Source organism: Labeo rohita, chromosome 5 (assembly GCF_022985175.1).
Source record: "Labeo rohita strain BAU-BD-2019 chromosome 5, IGBB_LRoh.1.0, whole genome shotgun sequence".
NCBI classification, from domain to species: domain Eukaryota; kingdom Metazoa; phylum Chordata; class Actinopteri; order Cypriniformes; family Cyprinidae; genus Labeo; species Labeo rohita.
In genome coordinates this window covers 43,980,802-43,997,528 of record NC_066873.1, presented here as the reverse complement: position 1 = coordinate 43,997,528, position 16,727 = coordinate 43,980,802, and the positions used below count along the sequence as shown (strand labels likewise).

The 16,727-nt window shown below is 33.4% G+C and overlaps 2 protein-coding genes across 2 annotated transcripts in view; both read left to right on the top strand.

Annotated features, from left to right (window-relative positions):
- The first annotated feature begins 2,257 nt into the window (after positions 1-2,257).
- On the top strand, positions 2,258-13,045 carry ggnbp2 (gametogenetin binding protein 2). The gene is made up of 14 exons (XM_051110877.1): positions 2,258-2,383; positions 5,224-5,334; positions 5,589-5,669; positions 5,882-6,135; positions 6,504-6,602; positions 7,925-8,038; positions 8,137-8,346; positions 8,478-8,652; positions 8,853-9,035; positions 9,710-9,857; positions 9,958-10,083; positions 10,587-10,741; positions 11,360-11,602; positions 12,265-13,045. The coding sequence occupies exons 2-14, from the start codon at positions 5,242-5,244 to the stop codon at positions 12,439-12,441; spliced, it is 2,058 nt and encodes a 685-aa protein (XP_050966834.1). The 5' UTR covers positions 2,258-2,383; positions 5,224-5,241; the 3' UTR covers positions 12,442-13,045.
- A 906-nt stretch (positions 13,046-13,951) lies between these two features.
- dhrs11a (dehydrogenase/reductase 11a) overlaps positions 13,952-16,727 on the top strand; it is a 41,681-nt gene continuing 38,905 nt past the window's right edge. The window contains exon 1 of the mRNA XM_051110020.1: positions 13,952-14,344. Within this exon, the coding sequence (XP_050965977.1) occupies positions 14,210-14,344 (135 nt within the window). The 5' untranslated portion in view covers positions 13,952-14,209. The remainder of the gene's footprint in view (positions 14,345-16,727) is intronic.

The following is a 16,727-nucleotide window of genomic DNA, read 5'->3' as shown; positions in this document are numbered from 1 at the left end:
ATAATTATGAAAGAATTAAAAAAAATGCCATTTAACAAACATTTAATGCAGTTATTTAATTAAATAATATTTCAACTAAAAGAACGATGATTTTCGCTAATATTTCAAAATCTTTTCATTCGACTTTAATATTAAAGTAATAAAACTATATGAAAATTAATTAGACAATAATTAGAAATTATATTAAAACAGTTGCATTTAAACAAATATTTTATGTTAATTAAATTCTATTTCAACTGACATGCTACAATATAGTCTTTTAATTAAATATTTTAACTAATATGCAATCTAATTAGCAAAAAATAAGTCATAAAACTACATGGAAATAATTTTGAAAGAATTAGAAAAATGCGATTTTTAATTAAGTAATATTTCAACTAACATGTGGTCATTAAAACTGCATGCATACTAATTGTAAAGAATTAAAGAATGCTGATTGTTACTATACACTGTGTGCAGAATTATTAGGCATGTTGATAATCTGGTCATATTTTTTTTTCCAAACACATTTTACCAATTCCAAACCACAACAATCTTAATAACTACTATTGTGATATATAACTGTCCGTGAAGGCTGGAAGTGAAAAACTCCTTATATTCAGGTGTGCATAATTATTAGGCATTTTTCTTTTACAGATAAAATGAGCCAAAAAAGAGATTTAACCCAGACTGAAAAGTCCAAATTATTAAATGCCCATGAGAAGAATGCAATACTAATGCATTACAAGAATTTGCAAAGTTAAGGCTTGACCATTGGACAGCGAAATGCTTGTTGAGTCTACATGGTCAGAAAAAACAGGTGGAGAAGAAAAGATGCATGTTAACTGCAAAAGAATTAGGAATTAAGGTGAAGAATTAGGTATGTCACCATCAGGAACCATTTAGTCTCCAGCACCACCATTTTCCAGAACTGCAACCTACCTGGAGTCTTCAGAAGTGCAATGTGTCAGGTTCTCAGAGACTTTGCTTGGTAAAAAATCCTAAAAAATGCCCCTGACTTAATAAGAATAACAATGAAACTGAAATACATGAAGACAGTTGGGTTTTTTTTTATAGGCTTTATAGACAGATAAGTTGAGAGTGACTCTTGAAGGACAGGCATCACATCCTCTTGTACCTCTGATTCAAGAATTTATCTTCCAAAATCTGGCAGTACATTTTGGGAGTTCATGTTTAGTCTCCTATCCTGAAAAGTCTGACTTGCAGAGATGGACTAAAATGAACTCCAAAAACTTACTGCCAGATTCTGGAAGATGAATTCTTGAATCAGAGGTACAAGAGGATGTGATGCTTGTCCTTCAAGAGTCACTCTCAACTTATCTGTCTATAAAGCCTATAAAAAAACAACAACTGTGTAACATATGCAATCTAATCTAATAAATATAAAATTAAGTCATAAAACTATGGAAATAATTATGAAAGAATTTAAAAAAATGCCATTTAAACAAACATTTAATGCAGTTATTTAATTAAATAATATGCAAATATTTAAAAATCTTTTCATAAGACTTTAATATTAAAGTAATAAAACTTAATTAGAAAATAATTAGAAAAATGCATTTAAACAAATATTTTATTTTAATTAAATTCTATTTCAACTAACATGCAACAATATAGTCTTTTAATTAAATATTTTAACTAATATGCAATCTAATTAGCAAAAAATAAGTCATAAAACTACATGGAAATAATTTTGAAAGAATTAGAAAAATGCAATTTTTAATTAAGTAATATTTCAACTAACATGTGGTCATTAAAACTGCATGCATACTAATTGTAAAGAATTAAAGAATGCTCATTGTTACTATAATTCCAGAGTCTTTTGATATTAAAGTCATAAAACTATATGAAAAATAATAAAAAAGGCATTTGAAGAAATATTTATTTAAATTAAATTTCAACTAACACGCGACCAAAACTGCATGCATGTACCAATTATAAAATAATTTATTTTAAAAATACAGATTTTTACTAATAATACAAAGTCGTTTAATTAGACATTTAATTAATATTACGCCATAAAACTACACGAAAAATAATTGTCATTTTTAGAAAAATGCATTTAAAACTATTGAATTGATATTTAAGTAATAGTCAATTAATTATCAGCAAATATACGATAAAACAATCGAGTAACTTTTAGATGAAGTAGGCATATTATATCTACCTATTTTTAAATGATGTTTCTTCTGCTTTCTCTATCGATCGTGCAAAATAATCTCCACCCATGTGTCAATCAAACTGCACACGTCAAGCCCTCAGAGCCCGGAACTACTTTCTGACGTATTAGGGGGCCAAGGGTCATAGAACATTCGCTTGCCACATACGCCTCTGTCGCACTTGTTTGTTTTTGTCCGAAAAAAGAAACTACTTTCGAAAACAGGTGAGTACGACAGCTCCAGCTTGATATTTGTGCATTTAGGCGCTCTTTTAAGTGCAATAACGGCTGAAAAGTAATGCCACGGGGAGGATAAACCCGGAATGGGTCGAGTTAATGCTGAGGGTGTCAGTCCGTCAGTCAAAGTAGGTCTTTGACAGGACACTTTTGAGTTTAAAAAGCTTGTATTGTTTCAGAAATACATTTGCAATCTGTTTAGCATGCAATAAAACATATTTTGTTAGGTTTAAAGTTGCCGTGCAGCTCCCTCATGCAAGCTACTGACAGAACTAGCATGCTAATCAGCTTGGGAAAAAAGTTTCACAGGTTAGCCGTGTGCTAACTTGACTTCGACGCACAAAATTGTCTCTTTTTTGTAAGACCATCTTAGATTCCATCCCTGCAGCATTAAATATGTTAAAATGGCTCGTTTAAGTTGCTCTACAGGTGGGTGTGAGTATTTCGCTGGCTAACAGGCTAATTAGCATATGTGTCATTGCAGGGAACATGAGTGCAATTATTACAACTCTGATTATTTAATTATCGTCGTGTCTACCAGACTGGCAAGCCTGATTAATATGAATCTGAAATCTGAAATGTGTATTTAGATCTTCTAGAGCTTTAAGAGGCTGGTTTGGTGGTTGTTTGGCTGCTCATTGTTAGCACGTTATGTGGCTTGACCTCTTCATACTTGCAGCTCTGATAAAGGAGTTACTACATTTATTTGACACTTCTTTACATATATATATATGCACATATGATGCATGCACACAAGTGTTTCATTCAGATTGGGATGTTGAGCTGGGGATAGTAAGTGTTTAAGCCTCTGTAGTCAGATAAGAGTCTATGTGTAAGCTAATAATCCTTAGCAAAGCTACAAGGGCTGCCGGGAAACCAGTGTTTGCATTTTAGAAATAGACAAACATTGATTAATCTGAGTGAAAAAAGCATCCATGTCAAAATATAAAATAGTATATTAGTTTTATTATTATTTTAATTAACCAAATAAATCAAGACATATATTACTATTGCAGTAATACTATTGTGCTATAAAAAACAATTATTACTAAGAAATTGTATTATTTAAATTTTAAAATTAAATATTACTGTTGCAAATAATACTTTTGTACGGTAAAAACAAGCATTTAATAATAATTTAATATTATTAGTTTTTTAAAAATATTTAATATTAAACACAGAAATATTTTATATATGGATTTCCATAAACATTCCCTCTTATCTATTTCTCATTCATACAGACAAAAAGGTTCATGAAACCCCACAATCATGAGACTGAACGATAATGTAAATGCATGCAAGAATAAAATATAGAAACATAATTAAATAATAATTGATAACATACGTAAAATGACTGATGATAAATGATAAAATAATTAAATAATAAAAATAATCAAATAAGAAATCATGTGAGTATCTAATGTTTATAAAATGATTATAAATGATTATGTGAATAAATGATAAATGAATTTAAAAAACATGAAAATTAAAACAACACACAATTTGCATGTGAGGATCCTTATATCCTTCAATTGCAATAATACTATTGTACTTTATATATTTAATAATAGTAATAATAATAAATATGATCTTAATTTGATTATTTAAATTATTAAATTAAAGACATACCACTGTTGCAATAATACTATTGTACTGTAAGTATTTAATAATAATGCATATATTTTAATTGGATATATTTCAACTATTAAAATTCAGGAAATATTACTGTAGTATTTAATAAATATTCTCATTTTATTATTTTAATTAAAGAAATTAATCAAATGAATTACTTTTGCAAAAAAAAAATACATATTTTCTATTATTGTTGTTATTATTATTATCTTTATTATTTTACGAAACAAAAGTAGGTTACACTTTATTTTAAGGTGTCCTTTTTGCAGTGTAATTATACATTTAAATACTGAGTAATATTAATTAACTACATGTACTTATTATATGGTTAGGGTTTGTTTAGGGATTGTTGTGGTTTGGAATTGGTAAAATGTGCTTGGTAAAAAAAATATGACCAGAATATCAACATGCCTAATAATTCTGCACACAGTGTAATTCCAAAATCTTTTGATATTAAAGTCATAAAACTATATGAAAAATAATAAAGGCGTTTGAAGAAATATTTATTTCAATTAAATATTTCAACTAACATGTGACCAAAACTGCATGCATGTACCAATTATAAAATAATTTATTTTGAAAATACAGATTTTTACTAATAATACAAAGTCGTTTAATTAGACATTTAATTAATATTAAGCCATGCAACTATACGAAAAATAATTGTCATATTTTTAGAAAAATGCGTTTAAAACTATTGAATTGATATTTAAGTAATAGTCAATTAATTATCAGCAAATATACGATATATACGATAAATATTATCTTTATTATTTTACGAAACAAAAGTAGGTTACACTTTATTTTAAGGTGTCCTTTTTGCAGTGTAATTATACATTTAAATACTGAGCAATATTAATTAACTACATGTACTTATTATATGGTTAGGGTTTGTTTTAGGGTTACTTGCATGTAATTATTCATAATTTATTGTTATTATAATATTAAGTACATGTAACATGTAGCCAGGAAACTTTAAAATAAAACGTTACCCAAAAGTAAAATTACAATAATTTTTAAAATTCAAGTGGGTCATATTTATAAAAATGGAAGTCCATAATTATGAAAACAGAAGTCCAAATAAATATGGAAAAATTACATAGCTGGAAAATATAAAGTGTCCTGTATTAAAACTCATAGTGGGGGTGATGTTGTGAATGCATGCATAACTTGAGATTGTGTTCAAACACTAACAGGCAGATCTGGGCAAAGACATGGCGCGTCTGGTGGCTGTCTGCAGAGACGGGGAAGAGGACTATCTGTTTCTTGCACGCCAGATTCCCTTGTACATCGATGACTCGCTCACGGTAAGATCATTTATTCAATGTGAAATGAACATTAAACTTATTTACTTTATAAAAATGGTCTTATGTGTGATTGATCTGTCAGTTTGGGTATTTTAGCAACTGATACCATTAAACTGGTTAGAAAAAGCACTTTTGTATCAAACTGTTTTATGTTCCCCTGTATATCCATTACCGAAAGCAAACTAAAGTCACAGTATTATATAGAAAGAAGTGCTGTGTTATTTTGATTATATCTATGCGTGTTTATGTTGTAGATGGTGATGGAATTTCCTGACAGTATTCTGGACTTTGACAACTATCAGATCAACAGTTCACAAATGAAGCAGTTTATTGAGGTAAATATTATTTTACCCCAAACCAAATGGAAGAACTTATCAAAAAATATAATAAAATAAAATTTATTCAGGCCTGTCATGATCATAAATCTATATATATATATAATATTACTTGTCCACTTTGACACAGGCACAAATTGCAAAAAAAAAAAACGATAAGAGAGTGAGATTTTTATGGCTTCACTTTCCCGCCTGTGTTTTTGGTCCATCAGCATCACAGCATGCTAAAGCAGCAGGACCTGAACATGGCATTAATGGTGATGTCCCGCGAGGTCTTCAGCGCTCTGTCTCAGTCGGTGCCGTGCGTGGGCTGTCGGCGCAGCGTGGAGCGTCTGTTCTCTCAGCTCACGGATTCTGGGTACTTCGCACTGGAACCGCTCACTGTGGGATCCTCTGGAGTGCTGTCAGTCACACGCGCGTGTCTCGCAGACCCCAGGAAGCTCTACACGCTCTTTTATGTTCATGGGTAAGTGCTACAGACATTGTTTATTGTCTGACATTTGCCTCAGACCGACTGAAGCCCACATAAAATCAAAACTGCTCCCATTAACGTTTTATTAAATGTTTCTGGTCTTATTGTGCATAATTTGCACTGAGCAAGTTATTACAAAGAAAAACTTAATTTTTGTAATTTTTCTTCAAGGTGGAATGATGGGCAGGGAAAATATCTAATGAAATTAAGCTTTAACCTACGTTATGGAATTTCTGTGCATTATATTAAGAAAAGGATATGCAATTTGATTCATTTCGTATATTAGTTTGTTTACCTTTGCCTATATGAATTATTTGTCGTTTTTCAGTTTAATATGTGTGCTTTTTCTTCCCTTGTTGTAGGTCAAAGTTAAACAATGTAATTGATTCCATTCCCAAGAGTAAAAAGAACAAACGCTGTCAGCTGCACTCTTTAGACACGCACAAACCGAAGCCTTTAGGGTGAGTCAGTAACTTTTTGTTTTTAATTATCATGTGACATTTGGCGTTTAAGATGACCGTTTCTTCTTCTGTGCTTCCTTGACAACATAACACAAATTTTATTGGTGGTATTCTTATGATGTTAATATTTGGGGTAAGAAATCAGCGAAGATGTGAAAATCTTGCATGAGTAGTGGTCAGTGTTATAAATTAATGGAGGCTTGGGGTAAAAATGCCATCAAAATGAGCAATGATGCCTCCCAAATTCAACATAAGGGGTAGGGATGCTCATTTTAACCGGTTAACCGATAACCGACGGAAACAAGAACAAGAATGAAAAATATAAGAAGCTAGGCTATATAAATGACAAGCCAAAATAAATTCATTTAGACTAAAGCGAAACTGAAACTAACGTTGGGTCTCTCATGCGACTCAAATCCAAATGTTTCCGTATTCTAGATGTATTTGAATGCCAAAATATTATTTATTACGGAAACCTGGTTTTGTACTTCACTTCCAGTATCCACGTATTTGCAAATTTCCACAAATTGTTTGGCATAATATCATGGCAGTACGTTGATAACGATGGCCATGTGATTTTTTTTTTTTTTTTTTTTTTTTTTCTTTTCTCTCCCATATGTTTGGCTGACTGTATTTTATTATGATAATGGAAAGAGTGCATTGTCAAGTAAGCAGTGCTTAAGTGTGTGTGCGCGTGGTGCCGGCGCAATCACTTGATTAATTTTTTCCCCCTTCTAACAGCGAAAATGACAACTCCTACTCATACAGATAACCGAAACTGCAAACCGTTTGCTTTTATTTGTGTACATTCACAATAAAAAACAAACCTTTGTGCTTTTGTAAAATAAAGAAAAATAGGATGCTGCTTTTAGTCTTCCTTTCATGCAGCGCAAAAATAAACCAAAACTCTGTGTACTAGCTATTTGTTGCACAGTTGCACAGCACAGGGCGAGAACCGATAATGATATTTGGCATGATATTACAGTTTCTGTTTTTTATTTTCCATTTTATACAGGCCAGTTTTATGTAAGATGAGAACTTACCTTGAGCTCATAATGTTATGCAATTGTTGAATGCATAAGCTTAAGTCTGTGTGAATAAACATACCACCATGCATTGGTAACAGCTTATAATGAATTAATTTTATAAAGAGAATTAAGATCAAAAATTCATTTAATGAGGTAATTATAAAAATTGCCATTTCAAGGGCAAAAAATGCCACTGCAAATATTGCCCCTTAATGGAAAAGTACGTTTCTGACCCTCGTAGAGATACAAGTGACCATATCAGTAGGTTGTTTAACTGTGGCTACGGTCCTGCAGGGGCAGCTGGATGGATGTGTGGGAACTGATGTCACAGGAGTGTCGTGATGAAGTGGTTTTGATTGACAGCACCTCTCTGCTGGAGACTCTGGAGACGTACCTGCGCAAACACCGGTGAGAGATTGTGACCTTGTGACCTCAACACATTTCTTAAACAATTGGCTTAGTGACTGATTTTTATTGGTTGCCTCTTTCTGCAACGACGTTCTCAGGTTCTGTACTGACTGTAAGAACAAGGTTCTGCGAGCGTATAACATCTTGGTAGGAGATCTGGACTGCAGTAAAGAGAAAGGATACTGTGCGGCTCTGTATGAGGGTTTACGCTGCTGCCCCCATGAGCGCCACATCCACGTCTGCTGTGAGACTGACTTCATTGCACACTTGCTGGGCCGAGCAGAACCGGAGTTCGCTGGAGGTTATGAGTGAGTGATCTGGTCTTTATGAAGTTTGTTTGTATGCATGAAAGTCACACCATATCAACTGGTAATTAGATGTGTTAGCTATTCTATTATCGTAGATGTGTCTTCATTAAGAGTGTTTGGATCATTTCCAGGCGCAGAGAGAGACATGCAAAGACCATAGATATCGCACAGGAGGAGGTGTTGACGTGTCTAGGAATTCACCTGTATGAGCGGCTGCACAGAATCTGGCAGAAGCTGCGAGCAGAAGAGCAGACGTGGCAGATGCTCTTCTATCTGGGCATTGATGCGCTCCGCAAAAGCTTCGAGGTAATCACCTTGCTGAGTATGATTTAAAAATGAATCATGCAGCGTGATTTACTGGTATTTGTGACATTATTTAACACCTGTTTAATTGCTTTGATCGTTAGGGATATGTGCTTTTATGGAATTGCATGCTAATTTGCCCTGTTTTGGAAAATGTCATGTATTATGATGTTCACACTTAATTGATGTTGAATGATGTACAGATGGCGGTGGAGAGGGTTCAGGGCATCAGTCGGCTGGAGCAGCTCTGTGAGGAGCTCTCAGAAGAAGAGCGAGCCAAAGAACTCAAACAGGAGAAAAAGAGGCAAAAACGCAAGAACAGACGCAAAAACAAGTGTGGTTTTGAGCAAGAGGCGGAGGGGGAAAAAGACAAAAGTCTTGATGAGGTAATGACTCATTTAATGTGTTTTTCCCATCCACTGTCTTCTCTAATACTACATGAAATACTACAGTACTCCATTCATTTATAAAAGAAGTCTCTTTTTCTCAGCAAGGCTGCATTTATTTAATGAGAAATAGTCAAATAATGTGAAATATTATTATCATTTAAAATAACAGTGTTCTTTTTGAATATATTTTTAAAATTTATAATCAAATCTGAATTTTCAGCATCATTACTCTAGTCTCCAGTGTCACATGATCTTTCAGAAACCATACTAATATGCTGATTTGCTGCTTGAAACACATTTCTGATTATCAGTGTTAAAAACAGTTGAAAACACACCATGATACATATTTTTAGATCTTTTATGAATAGATAGTTCAAAAGAGCAGCATTTATATGAAATAGAAATCTTTTGTAACATTATAAACACATTTAATGCCATTATTGATTAGTTTTACGCATCCTTGCTAAATAAAAGTATTTTATTTATTAATTTGTTTTTAGATAGTATAAAAATAATGTGGCTTTTAATTAAGCTAACTGTAATGCAAGATATATTTACAATAAATACAACAAAAAGGAACACTGAAAAACGTAGTTAGTCGCTGCTCTACACTGTTTTTGAATTACTCTTTCTCTGTTGCCTTAATTCATGTCCTCTTCGTCTTTGCGCAGGGTTCATCTGAGTCTGTGGACAGCGGTTGTAAGTCGTGCGGCAGTGGAGAGGAGTCGGTCGGCAGCGTGGAGGTCATCATCACCAGCGAGAGTTCGTCCTGCACCTGCCCCGCCGCCTCCATCCTGCATTCCCCCAAAACCAAGAAAGGTAAATAGAGCCTTAACTTTCATTAATGATACAGTTATGCAAATTATTAGTTACCCAGAATGCATCTGACTGGTGAGTGTGTGTCTGTTTGTTCTTCTAGCACTGTTGCCTCACAGTAATGGCAGTGACTGTGGCTACTGTTCCAGTATGGAGGGCAGCGAGGCGGGATCCAGGGAGGGCTCAGATGTGGCCTGTACCGAGGGCATATGCAATCATGATGAAACAAGTATGGACATAAATGTGGAATACAAAGGAGTCTTAATTATTATTACTGATAAGCATGGGATAATGTACATCAGGCTGGTTGACCTGAAGGGCAACAAAAGTAAATTGAAACACAAAATATTAATTTGAGGTGAAATATTTTATCAGCTCACTAAATCCAAAGAAAGAATGATCTTAGCAAACAGCTTTGAGTCAAGACAGAGATTTAAGGGATAATGTGTCATATCACTCATAATGCAGCTTCTTGCCTATTTATTATCACATAATCTATTATAATCCATTATACACAATTAGCAAAACAATTGTTCTGGCAGGTTGAACACTACAGAAATTTTATTTTAAATAAAATCGCTAACTAATAATAAAGCAATAATTGAATGATGATGATGATTATAATTGTATTATTTAGTAGATTTTTAGAATAGACCTGGAGATTATCAAGTACATATTCCAAATACATTGATTCCTTTGGTAGACATTTGATCATTATAATATTATTTCCAGGTGAATACTCATGTAGTCACAGCTGCTTGGAAGAGAAGGAAGAGGATGCTGTGGACAGCTGTGTGGAGTGCTGGGCAAACTCAGAAGACAACACAAAGAGCAAAAATAAAAAGAAGAAAAGAAAAAACAAGGTGTTGCTTTGTAGGAGCGAACATGTGAGTTCACGCTTGTTTTGGGCAAAGTAGCCAAGTACTTTCTAGTGTCTAGATGCTTAGCAACAGCTGTAAGGGTTTGTTTACACATATACACTACCAGTCAAAAGTTTTTGAACAGGAAGATTTTTAATGTTTTTTAAAGAAGTCTCTTCTGCTCACCAAGCCTGCATTTATTTGTTCCAAAGTTCAGCAAAGACAGTAATTTAAAAAATATATATATATTTTTTTATTTTTTAGAATAGCTTTTTTTATTTAAATATATTTTAAAAATGTAATTTATTCCAGTGATGCCAAGCTGAATTTTCAGCATCATTACTCCAGCCTTCAGTGTCACATGATCCTTCAGAAATCATTCTAATATGCAGATTTGAAGAAATTGCAGAAGTTGATACTTTTATTTAGCAAGGATTTCTATTCCAGATAAATGCTGTTCTTCTCAACTTTCTATTCATCAAAGAAACCTAAAAAAAATAAACTCCGTTGTTTTCAACATGTTTTAAATTTCATCAATATTTTAAATCTTAAATATATAAAAATTACTTTATGTAAATATTCCAGTTCTTTTTAGTGATGCATGTCATCAAGGCACAGGTTGTGATCTTTACCTCCATCTCATAGGGATCTAAAGCAGAGGAGAGCTGCGTATCGGACGGTAGTAGGAGAGGATCTGGATCTGCTGCTGTTCACGAATCTCCCTCCTCTTCACCGCACCTGTGCAGAAGCAAAGAAACTCCATGCTGTGAATCCTATGAGAGCTTCAGCCATCATGTGAGCAGCAGCGGAGATTTCCACACTCAGCCTGTCTTACCAGACACCTGTGCACAGGAAAACAGCGGTGGCAAGAGTCTCATGGAGTTACTGGTGAGTCTGATACCTGAAACCACAAGTTCTGAACCAGTGCTATTTTAATAAATTTTTTTTTAAATACTATTTTAGTATTTTATATGGTCAGTTTTCATTTTAGTTTAAGCTTTAGCAATTTTGTTTGTGCTTTTTAAATATTTATATTAAGCTTTAATTTATTTTTTAGCTTTAGTCATTTTAAACTTTCAGCTTGTTTCAGTTTTTTGCCAAGGTGTTTTGTTTTTTTTTTTTTGTTTTTTTTTAAAGTTTAGTTTTGAACAATATAGTGATGTCCTTTTGTAATTTTTAGATTTTTTTTTTTTTTAAAGCTTTATTTCAGTTTTAATCATTTTAGAATTTTAACGTAAAGTTATTTAAGTTATTTGCCAAGACAACATTTCTAATTTTTTTTTTTTAGATTTTAATTTTAGCTTGTTTTTAGCTCGTCAATTTTGACATGTGCTTTTTGTAATTTTTTTTATATAAATTACATAATAATTTGTTTATAATAATAATAATAATAATAATAATAAACAAAACTTGACATGTAATATATGTGTTTAGATCACCAAGTTATACTTTAGCTGCAAAAGCATTTAAATTTTTTTAAAAACTATGAAAATGCATTTGTAAAATGTCTTGCAAGTAGTGACTTTTTGTTGTGCTTTCTTTGTGAGCAGAATGAATCTGAAGTGACCTCGGATGAAGAGAACTGTCTGACGCAGGACGAGATCCAGTCGTTCGTAGAGAACAACAAATCGTTCTACCGCACACGAGACCAGTACAGACAGCACCTTAAAGATCGCTTCACCAAATACTGCCGCGGAGAGTGGCTGCCTGCCACTAGCGTCAACTAGACTGACCGCTGCACACGCACACTAACTCACACTTATTTTTATAGAGCGTCAAAACACTCATGATCACTGCTGCATTGAGTTTGGGAATATGAAATGGGTAAGAGAATCAATTTCAGCGCTGTATTTGACTTCGTTCATGTTTGTTGGGTAACGTTACACGTCTTTCGCATCTATATACACGTCTTCCCCTTCAGGCACCTCTTCTTTCACTCTCAGTCCTTCTCAGCCAATCACGGCTGGCTTTGTTTTCCTTTCTCTCTTGACATGTTGATTAGGGAGCAGGTTGTTAGGAACACAGTTGTTCATTTGATCATGAAGCTTGCCGGCCTTGACTTGTAGGGTTAGTTGTTGGTAGTCTTAATGTATTGTTTGTTAAACATTTCTTTGTTTTTTTTTTGTTTTTGTTTTTTTTCTCTCCCGAATCGTTTCACTGACTGTGACAGTTTTAGTGGCAAGAATTGTACCAATAAATGTGTACAGAAATAATTAAATGAATTAAAAGATTTTACAGGAAGATGAAAACATCCATTTATAAAGATGACTGGATGTGACGTTGAAAGCAATGTGCAAAATTTACAAAATAAAGAATATTTATTAATATGCATCAGATTTGAATGCGTTTTCTCTGTGTGATTGAGTTTCATAAACACATGAAGAATAATGTCTCTTTGGTGTTTGTATTGCTGTGTAGTTTCGTAAATATCTTATTTGGTTTGCATATAAAAATGAATTTTTCATATAAATCTTGCTAAAACACTATTCTAACCTTATGTTATTATCATAAGCTTTGTTAAATGTTAGAACTATAGTCAGCCACTAGATGGTGTATTTTGTTCTGCTTTTTCCTCTTAATACTTCAAGCTAATTGCTTCAAGCTAAAAAAAAGTATTGTAAAAAAATTGTACAGTGATAGTAATAAGAATAAGAAAGCTGAACCAGAGTTGTTATAGTTAACTAAAACCATAAAAATGTTACTTGAAATAATTGTAAAATGAAGTAAAATATTTTTAAACATTATTTTATTTCAACTAGTTGCCAAGGCAACAATTCTGTTTTCATTTTGTTTTCATTTTACTGAAAAATAATTACAAATGATACAGACACAATCAAATGACAAAAACAACAAAATTATAATTTTAACAATTAAAATGAAAACGTGAACTTTATATGCTTGGTTGTATGTTTATTTTGAATTTAATACTTGCCTCCCCCAGCACCTTTTTTACTTCATTATTTTGTAATTATATATATGTGTGTGTATATATATATATATATATATATATATATATGTGTGTGTGTGTGTGTGTGTATGTATATATATATATATATATATATATATATATATTATATATCTTTTTTTTTTTTTGAGTGGTTCACACAATTCAATACACACTTTCGTGTACAGTATCAATTTATGAGGGAAAAAACGTGCGGGCGGCGACAGCAACCTAAAGCTTTTTTTTCCCTTATCTCCGCCGCCGTTAATAATTAATCGCGGGTTCTGCGGGGATTGGATCCGTGTGTGTCGAGCTGTTCCTGGGTGTTAACGGCAGAAGATCAGGGAGGGCTGGAGTGATTTGTTCCCGCCTTAAACACGTTCACTGGTACCACTCTGAATCAGAGCTATTACTGCACGGGCGACACTGACACAAAGTAACCGCCGCGCTCAGTTCTGATACATTGTTTCAGTTCGGTGCGGATTAGAACTCATTGTTACACTGTAACATCGCGCCGCGCTGATTGTGATACACTGTATCTGCCGCCTCTGATGATGGAGCGCTGGAAGGGGAGAGTCGCGCTGGTCACCGGAGCGTCTGTCGGGATTGGAGCGGCTGTGGCTCGGGCTCTCGTCCAGCACGGAATGAAGGTGGTCGGATGTGCTCGGAGCGTGGACAAGATCGAGGTAAGCGACGTTAAAACAAGCTTTTTGACAGATTGTTAGCACTCAAGGGCCTCAGTGATGATCTAGCCGTAGCGCTACTTGTGTTAGCTCACTGCAGCTCGAGTCAGTCAAGTATTTCTACAGATACGTGCGGCTTTTCCTCAGGAGACGGACAGTTTAGGCTTTATTAAGAAGTTGAGTGTTCATTTGAAGAAATGACAGCTCAGCTTCAATCGACCTGCTACAATGACTGATCGCGTGTGAAGTATTGATAGGTTTCGCCCCGCCCACTTTACACTACAATACAAAATCACACTACTGTACATATCGAAAGTATTTACATAAAGCCTAAACGAGTTTAAGTTTTGTTTTTTATTTTATTGTATAATGTTAAATATGTTATTAGGTTTTAGGAATAGTTCACCCACAAATTAACATTGTGTAATTGACATCTCCATGTCTTTCTTAACTCGAACACAAGAGGAGAATTCTTCAGAAGCGTCAGTCATATGAATACGAATAGTATGATTCATATACTGAGATTCTTCATAAAATCATCTTTTTTTCACATAAGGGGGTTTACTCATGACAGTGAGTAAAGGACACTAATATTTTGGGTGTGCTTTAAAAAAGAGCAGAAGGAATTTTGTTCAATGAGGTTCTAACTTCTAACATTCCTCAACCCTTCCTCATAAACTGTCAGTCAATAAATCATGTCTTGTCAATCATTGATGGGATTTTCAGCCCTGCCCTTGAGGTCTTAAAAGACTCCACCAAATGCTTACAGGTTGTGTGGTTATGTATACTGACCTTTTCTTTCTACAGTTCAGTGATATATGATAAGTGAAATTTATATATATATATATATATATATATATATAAACACTTCATAACACTTCATAACACTTCATAATTTATTATTATATATTTTACTTATTATATAAACTAATATAACATAATTATATAAAATATTATACAAATATATTTATATTATTAATAAATAATAATAATAATTAATAATATTAATATATATGATTAATAGTATAATAAATAAAAAATATATGTATTTATAGTATACATATATGTATATTATTATATATAATTTTTATTAGATATTTTTTATATTATTACATCATATATTTTATATTTATTATATTACTAATTATAAGCTTTTTTGGTGCCAGTGATGGATTCATTTTTTAGAAATGTATCTAAACGCTCTTTTTCACATGTGAAATGAATCACAACGCTTGCATGGGGGCTGTAGGTTTACTGTGCGGTTGAGTGCAGTTTATTATTACATTGTGCCAGATTTACAAAACAACTACTGCTGTAAAGATAATTGTGGAAGTTCATAATGACACGTTTTTGCAGGTTAGATTCAATAAGCAGTCTTTTTTTCAGGAAGGAAGTTACAGTGTTTTTGTAGTTGATAATCAAGCTTTATGTCAAAAGATAAGAGCAAATCTGACACAAAATGAGTTCTGCTTTAATTTTTTTTAAAACTAAAACAAATGCTTTATTTCCTCACTGCTTATTCATAGATTGAATTAAAGTGTTTCTGCTCTTTGTGTGTCTCTCTGCACAGTTCAGTCCATACATGAAGGGTGTTTGCGATAAAAAAAAGTTTTCTAAGATATATTGTTATGATGGACAAAGGTTGAAAATTATGACGTGGTAAAAGCTGCTCAGATTTACTGCCGCGCTTTAAGGCTTTGATGTTTCTGATCGGTAAATGTTTCATTCCTGGAAATGCCCCATGTCATTTTGACAGTCTGTCTGTGTGTGTACATGTAAACCATCATTGAAGAGCAGAGTTGAGACTCTTTGCAGGTTTATTAACAACAAAGATAGAGATACAGTAAGTGGTTACTTTATGAGATCCGTATCCACAGTGTAAAACAAGAGACAAGGCGAGCTTTGTGTCCGTCTGATCACAAGGCTCCACTGTAATTGTGTCAAAGGCTGTGCTTGTGTGTGTGAGTTTGTTATAGTCTTTCAAGAATATAAACATTCACACACAGGGTCTACATGATTTGTGTGGATGCAAAGCACCAGTGTTGTCACCATACTAAAATCTGACCACTGCATTTGACTGTTGAGCACTGTTAGTGTAGTTGAGCTGTGCGGCTCTGCTTTTGTATTCCATCCAAACAGAGAGACTGGGAAAATCAGGATAGTGATGAAAAACTGGGGGAGTAATAATGTGGTCGCTACGGGAGACGGGATGGAATGGGAAGCGGGTCTGATGAGGGGCCTTCATTGGCAGCATCCGTTACAGCAGATTCCCATTTCTCGGGATCAGTTTTTTCCATGGCAACCTTTGAGCTGATGGATCACTGATCCTTGGACACACCAAACTACATGGTGAAAACCAAAAATCTTTTAGCATTTTTTGTTTGAT

Coding starts and splice junctions, on each gene's coding strand:
- ggnbp2 (XM_051110877.1), top strand. CDS start 5,242: ATGGCGCGTCTGGTGGCTGTCTGCAGAGACGGGGAAGAGGACTATCTG. Junction 9,858..9,957: donor TTCCCCCAAAACCAAGAAAG/GTAAATAGAGCC, acceptor TTGTTCTTCTAG/CACTGTTGCCTCACAGTAAT. Junction 10,742..11,359: donor TGCTTTGTAGGAGCGAACAT/GTGAGTTCACGC, acceptor TCCATCTCATAG/GGATCTAAAGCAGAGGAGAG.